We start from the raw sequence: 11,598 nt of genomic DNA on the forward strand, positions 1-11,598 counted from the left end.
CGGAGAACGGAGTCTTAGTCATCTTGCCCATGAGGCATGGTTCGCAAGCATCAAGTGATTCATAATCAAGTGATTCCAAAATCCCATCAGCATGGAGTTTCTTCATGCGCTTTACACCAATATGACCTAAACGGTAGTGCTACAAATAAGTTGCACTATCATTATTAACTTTGCATCTTTTGGCTTCAATATTATGAATATGTGTATCACTACAATCGAGATCCAACAAACCATTTTCGTTGGTGTGTATGACCATAGAAGGTTCTATTCATGTAAACAGAACAACAACTGTTCTCTAAATTAAATGAATAACCGTATTGCAATAAACATGATCGAATCATATTCATACTCAACGCAAACACCAAATAACACTTATTTAGGTTCAACACTAATCTCGAAAGTATAGGGAGTCTGCGATGATGATCATATCAATCTTGGAACCACTTCCAACACACATCATCACTTCACCCTTAACTAGTCTCTGTTTATTCTGCAACTCCCGTTTTCGAGTTACTAATCTTAGCAACTGAACTAGTATCAAATACTGAGGGGTTGCTATAAACACTAGTAAAGTACACATCAATAACATGTATATCAAATATACTTATGTTCACTTTGCCATCCTTCTTATCTGCCAATCACTTGGGGTAGTTCCGCTTCCAGTGACCAGTCCCTTTGCAGTAGAAACACTTAGTCTCAGGCTTAGGACCAGACTTGGGCTTCTTCACTTGAGCAGCAACTTGCTTGCTGTTCTTCTTGAAGTTCCCCTTCTTCCCTCTGCCCTTTTCTTGAAACTAGTGGTCTTGTCTATCATCAACACTTGATGTTTTTCTCGATTTCTACCTTCGTCAATTTCCGCATTACGAAGAGCTTGGGAATCGTTTCCGTTATCCCTTGCATATCATAGTTCATCACGAAGTTCTACTAACTTGGTGATGGTGACTAGAGAATTCTGTCAATCACTATCTTATCTGGAAGATTAACTCCCACTTGATTCAAGCGATTGCAGTACTCAGACAATCTGAGTACATGCTCACTAGTTGAGCGATTCTCCTCCATCTTTTAGCTATAGAACTTGTTGGAGACTTCATATCTCTCAACTCGGGTATTTGCTTGAAATATTAACTTCAACTCCTGGAACATCTCATATGCTCCATGACGTTCAAAACGTCTTTGAAGTCCCGATTCTAAGCCATTAAGCATGGTGCACTAAACTATCAAGTAGTCATCATATTGAGCTAGCCAAACGTTCATAACGTCTGCATCTGCTCCTGCAATAGGTCCGTCACCTAGCGGTGCATCAAGGACATAATTCTTCTGTGCAGCAATGAGGAAAAACCTCAGATCACGGATCCAATCCGCATCATTGCTACTAACATCTTTCAACACAATTTTCTCTAGGAACATATCAAAATAAACACAGGGAAGCAACAATGCGAGCTATTAATCTACAACATAATTTGCAAAATACTACCAGGACTAAGTTCATGATAAATTTAAGTTCAATTAATCATATTACTTAAGAACTCCCACTTAGATAGACATCCCTCTAATCCTCTAAATGATTATGTGATCCAAATCAACTAAACCATGTCCGATCATCACGTGAGATGGAGTAGTTTCATTGGTGAACATCACTATGTTGATCATATCTACTATATGATTCACGCTCGACCTTTCGGTCTCCGTGTTCCGAGGCCATATCTGTATATGCTTGGCTCGTCAAGTATAACCTGAGTATTCCGCGTGTGCAACTGTTTTGCACCCGTTGTATTTGAACGTAGAGCCTATCACACCCGATCATCACGTGGTGTCTCAGCACGAAGAACTTTCGCAACGGTGCATACTCATCATGTCTTGACCATATCATACAATAAAATTTAGCATCATGTCTTGACCATATCACATCACAACATGCCCTGCAAAAACAAGTTAGACGTCCTCTACTTTGTTGTTGCATGTTTTACGTGGCTGCTACGGGCTTAAGCAAGAACCAATCTTACCTACGCATCAAAACCAAAATGATAGTTTGTCAAGTTGGTGCTGTTTTAACCTTCGCAAGGACCGGGCGTAGCCACACTCGGTTCAACTAAAGTTGGAGAAACTGTCACCCGCAAGCCACCTATGTGCAAAGCACGTCGGGAGAACCGGTCTCGCGTAAGCGTACGCGTAATGTCGATCCGGGCCGCTTCGTCCAACAATACCGCCGAACCAAAGTATGACATGCTGGTAAGCAGTATGACTTATATCGCCCACAACTCACTTGTGTTCTACTCGTGCATATAACATCAACATATATAACCTAGGCTCGGATGCCACTGTTGGGTTTCGTAGTAATTTCAAAAATTTTCCTACGCACACACAAGATCATGGTGATGCATAGCAACGAGAGGGGGAGAGTGTGATCTACGCACCCTTGCAGATCGACAATGGAAGCGTTAACTTGGTTGATGTAGTCGTACGTCTTCACGGTCCGACCAATCAAGCACCGAAACTACGGCACCTCCGAGTTCTAGCACACGTTCAGCTCGATGACGATCCCCGGACTCCGATCCAGCAAAGTGTCGGGGAAGAGTTCCATCAGCACGACGGCGTGGTGACGATCTTGATGTACTACTATCGCAGGGCTTCGCCTAAGCACCGCTACAATATTATCGAGGACTATGGTGGAAGGGGGCACCGCACACGGCTAAGAATATGATCACGTGGATCAACTTGTGTGTCTAGGGGTGCCCCTTGCCTCCGTATATAAAGGATCCAAGGGGAGGGGTGCGGCCGGCCCTAGTAGGAGGAGCGCAGGAGGAGTCCTACTCCTACCGGGAGTAGGACTCCCCTCCCTTTCCTTGTCCAAGTAGGAGAGGGGGAAGGAGAGAAGGAAAAGGGGGGGGGGGGCGCCGCCCCTCCCTCCTTGTCCAATTCGGACTAGGGGGAGAGGGGGCGCGCGGCCTGCCCTGGCAGCCCCTCCTCTTCTCCACCTTAGGCCCATGAGGCCCATTAACCCCCCCCCCCGGGGGGGGGGGGGGGGGTTCCGGTAACCCCCCGGTGCTTCGGTTTTATCCGAAACTTCCCCGGAACACTTCCGGTGTCCAAATATAGCCGTCCAATATATCAATCTTTATGTCTCGACCATTTCGAGACTCCTCGTCATGTCCGTGATCACATCTGGGACTCCGAAATAACTTTGGTACATCAATACTCATAAACTCATAATATAACTGTCATCGAAACCTTAAGGGTGCGGACCCTACGGGTTCGAGAACAATGTAGACATGACCGAGACATGTCTCTGGTCAATAACCAATAGCGGAACCTGGATGCTCATATTGGCTCCTACATATTCTACGAAGATCTTTTATCGGTCAGACCGCATAACAACATACGTTGTTCCCTTTGTCATCGGTATGTTACTTGCCCGAGATTCGATTGCCGGTATCCCATACCTAGTTCAATCTCGTTACCGGCAAGTCTGTTTACTCGTTCCGTAATACATCATCTCACAACTAACTCATTAGTTTCAATGCTTGCAAGGCTTATGTGATGTGTATTACCGAGAGGGCCCAGAGATACCTCTCCGACAATCGGAGTGACAAATCCTAATCTCGAAATACGCCAACCCAATATGTACCTTTGGAGACACCTGTAGAGCACCTTTATAATCACCCAGTTACTTGTGACGTTTGGTAGCACACAAAGTGTTCCTCCGGCAAACGGGAGTTGCATAATCTCATAGTCATAGGAACATGTATAAGTCATGAAGAAAGCAATAGCAACATACTAAATGATAGGGTGCTAAGCTAATGGAATGGGTCATGTCAATCAGATCATTCACCTAATGATGTGATCCCGTTAATCAAATAACAACTCTTTGTCCATGGTTAGGAAACATAACCATCTTTGATTAACGAGCTAGTCAAGTAGTGTCACACTCTGTTTTTCTATGTATTCACACATGTATTATGTTTCTGGTTAATACAATTCTAGCATGAATAATAAACATTTATCATGATATAAGGAAATAAATAATAACTTTATTATTGCCTCTAGGGCATATTTCCTTCACAGCTTCCTTGAGGTGTCAGGGCGGCTGCTGCTATGGTGTCTGGTCCTCGTCGTCGCCGGAGGACATGATGATCTCCTCGGTGGAGGAGCTGGCCGCCGTGGATGCCAAAGTGCCCGGAGAGCATGGGTAGTGGCGGCATGAACCACCGGACAAGGAGATTCCACCGACTCCGCCTACCCGCGCGAGCGCCGTGACTTCAGAATTGCCGCCGCTGGGCTCGGAGAGGAGGAGGGGCTTGGGTACAAAGATAGGGGAAGGGAGGGTGCGGTGCTCAGGCAGGGGGAGTGCGCCTCTGTGCGTTGCTGATGCACTACTTAAATGGCCACGCCTAGGCCAGGCATAGTGGCGGTCAGCGCCGCCCTCCCATCCGGTCAATTTGCGACATCAATGCCGACCACTGCAGGCTCTAGGCCTGCATGAATGCGGTGCGGCAAGAGGCACAAGCGTTTGATTGAAAGCACGGGAGAGGCAGGTGGTGGATTTTTGGCGGGGCAGGCGATCAGGCATGGGCTTCTGACGGTCCGGACGTCCATAATGCCCCCACGTTTGTCTCTGGTTTGCGAGAGAAAATATGTTCGGACCGTCTAGCGAACTGATACAGACCCGCGTTGGATGACATAACACGCCAGGACCACGCGGTCCATAGGTATGCTGGTGATCTGAGGGTCGCCATAAGCATCTCCAGGAGATTCGATAAAAGGGGCCATCCGGCAAAACTACCATCGGTACGAGACACGGGCATTTTTTCCGCACGGAATAGATCACGCAAAATCGTCCATCCTGTAATTTTTTTGCGCGAACCTTCATACTCCAGGCCGTTTCCTCTATATCTGTGGAATTGGGGGCAGTTTTCACAGAGACCTAAAAAATAAGAAAAGGTTGGCCGGAGCAAACATTCAGCTCATGCTACAGTCTTCCCTTAGCGTGACCTCACCAGAAGGCCTCGACGACGGCAACCACCAGAAGCCTAGCTACCGCTGCTCGAAGCACGAGCTACGGCCGGACGAGCGCCGCGAGGAGCGGCCGCGAGCTACGCAAGCTAGCTAGTTGCTGTTGCCGCCGGTGCGAGCTAGCTTGCTAGTTGTCGCCGCCGGGGCTAGCTAGCTACTGATGCTGCCTGCTCCTCGCATCTGCCCCGACGCTCCTCGTCTTACGCGAGCTAGCTAGCTATTTGTGTCGTCGCCGCTGCTAGCTAGCTACTGCTGCTGTCTGCTCCTCGCACCCGCCCCGGCACTCCTCATCCTGCTCCACAGCGGCACCGCCACCGGTAAGACATGCGCTCCTCCTTGCGTTGCAGCATCTCTGCCTCAGCTCGCGCCTTGTCTGTGAAGGACCCAATTGCAATGTTTATTTTGCTTATAGGGGGCTTTATATTATTTTGCAGGGACATGAGATGATTTATATGGAATCTGTTCTGCCGACACACACATCATTTGATAAAAATGTTTTACAATATTCTATAAAACGATTTTACGAGATGAAAGTTTACGGGATGCGCTAGAGATGCTGCATTCAACGCGCCCACTCGAACGTTGCAGCCTCCCACGCTTTTACTTAGGTGTGTGAGCGACCGTTATCGAGATCCTGGAACTCTGTTGATGCAAAAAACAAATGCATCCGGAAAATCGATTTTGCTCCCCGTACGTCATGAGTGTGATTTACGATGAAAGACTAATGACTTAGTGGGGAGTAATTTATAATAGTGTCATGCATATGACACTAGTCTAAATTACTATCTTCATAGTGCAAAGTAACGTAGTAGTAGTGTCATAGATGACTTCATTTATTATGTTACCACTTCTCATTAACTATGTTACTCTAAGCACCTCTCTCCTTATTAACTACGTGTCACATAAGCAAAATTTTCTTGGAATGCCCTATGTTACTACCTAAGTTAATCTCACTAGGACTAGCCTTAACCATGCTAGGCAACGGTCGTCTATCAACACGCAGCTGGCTCAGATACCATTGGTCTGCTCATGCATGCACCAATTAATTCATTAATCAATGCACCCATAAATTCATCCATGTTCTGTCACCCTCAGCTCACATCAAATCTTGTCCCTCCTATTCGCTTGCCTAAGCTTGTTTTTTATTTTTTGTTTAGGATGTCTTTCTATTGTTTAGAAAATCATAACCCCATGTAATTAAATTGCTCGCACGACAAATTTTATGTTCTGGTTCACTTTCAGTCAATTATTACAAGGAGCCAATACGTTTGGCTAGGGCTCGCTACGGAGAAAAATGTTCTACAGCGCGTCTGTTGTTGCAGAAGGAAGAAGATTGATTGGATAAAGGAGAATTTGCATGCGACATAGAGGTTTTGTGCAGTGTTAACTTTACTTCCTTTCTGTTTCTCTATTTATTCAGTGATTACAAACTAACATGAGCTAAGACCAGGGTGTTGGACCGAACATCGTGGCCATGCCATCCCATAGCCGCTCGTTCCTCCTCACTACTTGGCCGCCATGATCACCATGCTCCGCGCCACCAGGCCGCCCTAAATCTAAGCAAAGAAAATGACTTGTCCAAGACATGCACAAACATTGCATGCTACCAGGATGAATTGACTTTGCAGGTTATATGTTATTGAAGGATATAATATAACTATTCCAGTTAAATATTATGAGATTTGGTCGTTTGCATTAATATTGATTTCGTTGGTACTGAATTAACTTTGACCATTATTTATTTGATATAAATAATAATAAAGAACACGAAAAAATTGCGAGTCCATTGTAAATTTATGTAACTAGCAGAGTGGCCCGCTCTTCGCGCGGGCTAGTATTTAATATAGTTTTGTGAAACAAGTTCATATTTACCAGTTCTTTTGGATGTTCGTGAAGTGGTGATTTTAGGGATATAAGAGTTACCCCTTTAATGTTTCGGGAAATATCCGAAGGCTATTTTGTTGTTGAAGTTTTTTAGTGCTATGTGCTCGAATGCACGGGTATGCCTAATGCAGCTGTAGTGATGTGTACCTGGTGTGTGGCTGGCTTGACAATCCTGTTGAGGCGTATTAAAGTTTATTTTTTTAGGATATAATGTTTTTCCAAGAAGTGTCAGATGCATCAAATTTGAGTCGACATGGGTGATTTGGGATGGCATAATCTTTAGTGTGCCCATCATGTTTTGTATCTTTTTATCTACTGCAAACATTTATTTCTCCCATTTACAACTTGATTCTATAATGTAGTTATTTTAGATATATGGACACATATATAAGGTATTCTAAATCTTATTTGGAGCTTGTGGATATATATGATTGACATACATTACATAAATTTATTATTTGTAAAAAATAGGTGTTCTTCTTCATGAACTTCCTTACCTGTTGTATCAAAAAGGAAGCTTCTTTCCAACTCTTCTTCAATTGTGAACTGTCATACTTACAGAATTTGAATTTAAAAATATTATGTAGATGGTGTCGTCTGTAGGTGTTTTGTTAGATTTTGGAACTTACCAATTTCGGTTGCTACATTTGGGCATATACTTGTACTAAAGAATTGGAGGACTTCCTTTCCTTCTCCTTTCAGGCCAATTAGATAGTTTTAGTGCTCTAGTTTTTTCAGTTTTGGATCTTCCGAAGTTCTTATGTCCCTTCTATGTATTAATTTTGTATTTTCTCTACAATGTTGTACTTGTATGGGGTTTCTTTGGCAATAAATGGAGCTTTAAAAGAGTTTCCTCCAAATAGAACAAATGGGTCGTATTTCACCATATTGAAAGAATATACTATTGGGTAAACTGTGAATATGAGAAAGTAATCAAGCAAGAATTTACTTAGATAATAATATTGCATTCTTGTGTAATAAACTTACAGATTAAATGTGTCCCAAAGTTAACCCTGATTTCGATGTCTCATTTCCTGTAGTCAATGTATTTAGCAATGTTGAAGTTCTATTGATGCAATATTGGTGCAAGCTTGCAAAATATAATTAGAAATTAATATACCAAAGAGTATGTATACAATCACTTCTATTATTCTTATGATATATTATAGTAGTGAAATATGTATAAGGTCTGCAAACCATGAAAGAAATTGGTATTAACTCAATTGGAAATTTATAGCATACAAATTATGCCCCAACACTTAGGGATCAATTAATATGGACTAATTACTTCTAGCTAAGACGTGCGACATGTATATCTGATACTCAAAGGATGCTCCATGTTGAATCGCTCAAACTTACTGGATGCTCCAGAGTCCAGATAGATGATATTTGTGCACATTACTCGTGTAAATACCTACATCTGGTCCATGGATGCTTTTAACGGGCAAGTGTTACAATGACTCGGTTCCTATGGGGCTGATTGAAGTATGCTTCCACAAATAATTCTGAACATGGACCCCCTAAAAAAAATCTAAACAACGATCACTGTAGAGGAATGTAATTAAGTCAGCCCTAGCAGGTTAGAACCTCCACGTCATCCCTGCCGCTAGAATCTGCTTCCTGCCTTGAATATCTTCTGCATGTTTCCTGCTAATCCTCCATTGACGGCAGATCAGGCAAGAAGATTAGGTTGACGCGCCACTGAGTAATTAGGCATATGGGTTATACATACCTGATTCGGGCACTCATGCATGCATGTAGTAAGGGTTTGCATGCACACTCTTTTTCCATATGAATATGCATGCATGCTAGGCATCATCACGTGAGCTGAGACGGGAGATCTTTATGGTAGGTAATAATAGTCTGTACGTCCCATTATCTCTTTTTATTAGAAAAGTAGATGTTCTTTTTTTTTTCTTCCCTGGTTAAGGACATGGGATACTGGGATGGGTACCTACAAAAAGGGCGTGGGAGATGTGTGCTTACGTGATAGATACGTGTGTTTTTTTCCACCAGGTTAAAAAAATGATTTTTCGTGAGAGACCAGGTCTGGCACGTTACCATGTGTGTAAAATAAATAAATGTATGACACATTAAGGACTCGTTGTCTGTTACGATGAAGCTATATATGTTACGCATATCTAATGGTTACATGATTATAATTTTAAATGATCCATCAGATCAAGGGCTAGTATTTTCTGATTAACGTGGAATTTTTTAGACTAATTCTATTATTTCTAATTCTAATTCTAATTAATCCATCATTTACTTTCAATATATAAATAGATAGATATGTCACTTCATTTAAAATTCCAACAAATATAATGTACGATTAAAAGACGCTACCCTTGGATTTCCCCATGCCACATTGCTAGTTTTATTCCAATAAGAAAAGAGAAGAAAACACGATAACCAATATACTATCATGCCGTAGCTAGCAAGCAAGTTGTACAATATTATCGCATGCAATTGTAGTAGATTTTATTTTCCTTGCAAACTGTAAATGATAAGAGATACTTCAAGATCAATATCGATACAAGTATATCAATTTTTGTTGTGCGGGTTGCTGGCCACTGCATGCAGCACCATCGTCTCAATTGTGAACCCAGGTCCAAATCCCATCATCACACCCCACTCACCCCTCACCCCTCTGTCCTCCTCCATCCGGCGCCGTTGCTCATCGAGCACGAAGATCACAGTGGCGCCGAGCATGTTCCCATACTCTCTGAGCACCGTCCGACTTGCCGCGAGCTTCCCCGACTCCAGCTGGAGTGCCCCCTCGATGTGATCCAGTATTCCTCGGATGCCGGGGTGCACCACAAAGAAGAGATCATTCCAAAGGTTGGCGCCGTCGCTCATTACTCCAAGCGGTTGGAACGCATCTGTGAGACACTGGTCGATGTGTTTCGCCGCTATAGGAACCAGCTCCTTCGTGAAGATGTGGCCATCGAGGCCGGCCTCTGTCAGCTGCATGGTGAGCACACGGTCGGTCCCCGCTATCATGGTCTGCGAGGCGGACACCATCTTGAAGATTGGGCGCTCGACGGGGTGCATGGCGTCGGCGCCGATGATGACCGCGCCAGCACCGTCTCCGAAGAACGCCTGGCTGATGAGAGTGTGTGGGTGGGCATCTGCCTCCTCTGGGCCACGGAAGGAGACGATGGTGAGCTCGACGCAGACCACCAGCACACGCGCACCACAGTTGTTCTCTGCCAGGTCCTTGGCAAGGCGCAGCGAGGCGGCACCTGCGGAGCAGCCGTTGAGGTAGAGCATGGTCCGTCGTACGGAGGCGCGGATGCCGAGCAGACAGGCCAGGCGGAGGTCGACGCCAGGGGAGTGCGCGCCTGAGTTGGTGCTGACGACGAGGTGGGTGATGTCGGTGGCCGGACGGCCCCACTCGGCTATGGCTTTGGCTGCAGCTGACGCCGCAAGCTCTGGCGCAGCGACGGCCGCGATGGCTAGGCGGGCGTCCAGGGACGGCTTGCCACGGCAGAGGAAGTCGGGGTGGGCGTCCAGGAGCTCTTCCGTGTGGTGGAAGTAACGCTTGTCCGTTGGTGTCATCTGGCCTGGAAACAACAAAACACGTACGCGATGTTAACTTGATCATTCTTGTATTAAGATCGATCGTACAAGCAGCTAACATATAATTAGACGATCAAGCAATTTGACCACTGTATTTATGCATGCATGTGCTCATCTGCTTGCTTACACATGGCCTTGAATTTTTGCTTAAGGTCGGTGAGGTGCTGGCTCTTGGTGACCCGGAAATAGTAATCCGGGTACTCCTCCTGGGACACGCAGTTGGCCGGGTTAGCTGTGCCGATGGCGAGGACGGCCGCCGCCCCCTCCGCACGCTGCGAACGACGGATCTCCCGCACCGTGGACAGTAAGGTGGCCATGTTCTCATACGTCTACATAAGATAGAAAATCAACTTGTGTTCACACAAAACACATGAGCAATCCGAAAATTTGTGAGGGATGATGTATACAGATTATATAGAGAAATGCTACAGCTACGGGCACTTGTTTACTGGTTCAAGTGCAATGCCTCGTATGTTTTGTGTATGTTGCAAATTAATCAGGTTAGCCTTTGATGAATGCTAAAGTACAATCCATATTTTTAAGACCGGCGCATAAGACTCGCCTTATTCATATACCATAAGTGGATTACTCATCCTTATAAAATAAAATAAAACATAAGCGGGCTATTCATAGGCAACCCACCAAACACACCCAACACATCACAACCGCAACCATCAACAGTTCTACAATGCAAAGTAATGGAACCCCTAAACGAGAACGCATGCATCAAACAAAATGCAATGGGCAGCACCAATCCCACAATAACAACCCTAACCATGAGGATGAGATGAGAGACGGAAGGTCATCAGTTACACATATGTCAACGCCTTTCCTACAGTGCAACTCTGCGTTCCTTTGCAATCATTTTTCAGTAGATAGGTACACATTACATGTCTACTTTAACTATGAAAATAAAATTAAAAAATCGATTTATTTCCATACAAGCTGCAAACTCTATAAAATAGCTATATTTCAGAGGATATAAGAACTACCGTTTGCTTCATATAACAAACTAAACTCAAAACGGAAATGTCCAATGAAATACAAATAATTAAAATGGATTAATTAATATACATTACATGTTATGTGATGTAGCTGCTTTAATTATTTTCAGGTAGATGT

General features: G+C 44.3%; 1 protein-coding gene across 1 annotated transcript; it reads right to left on the reverse strand.

Moving 5' to 3' along the window:
* Positions 1 to 9,438: 9,438 nt before the first annotated feature.
* On the reverse strand, positions 9,439 to 10,793 carry LOC123071282 (bisdemethoxycurcumin synthase-like). Its single transcript, XM_044494812.1, has 2 exons — positions 10,604 to 10,793; positions 9,439 to 10,460 (listed from the first exon to the last, which is right to left on the reverse strand). The coding sequence occupies exons 1-2, from the start codon at positions 10,791 to 10,793 to the stop codon at positions 9,439 to 9,441; spliced, it is 1,212 nt and encodes a 403-aa protein (XP_044350747.1).
* Between the last annotated feature and the right edge of the window lie 805 nt (positions 10,794 to 11,598).

Source organism: Triticum aestivum, chromosome 1A (assembly GCF_018294505.1).
Source record: "Triticum aestivum cultivar Chinese Spring chromosome 1A, IWGSC CS RefSeq v2.1, whole genome shotgun sequence".
In the NCBI taxonomy this organism is placed as follows: Eukaryota; Viridiplantae; Streptophyta; class Magnoliopsida; order Poales; family Poaceae; genus Triticum; species Triticum aestivum.

Coding starts and splice junctions, on each gene's coding strand:
- LOC123071282 (XM_044494812.1), bottom strand. CDS start 10,793: ATGGCCACCTTACTGTCCACGGTGCGGGAGATCCGTCGTTCGCAGCGT. Junction 10,461..10,603: donor GCAAAAATTCAAGGCCATGT/GTAAGCAAGCAG, acceptor TGTTGTTTCCAG/GCCAGATGACACCAACGGAC.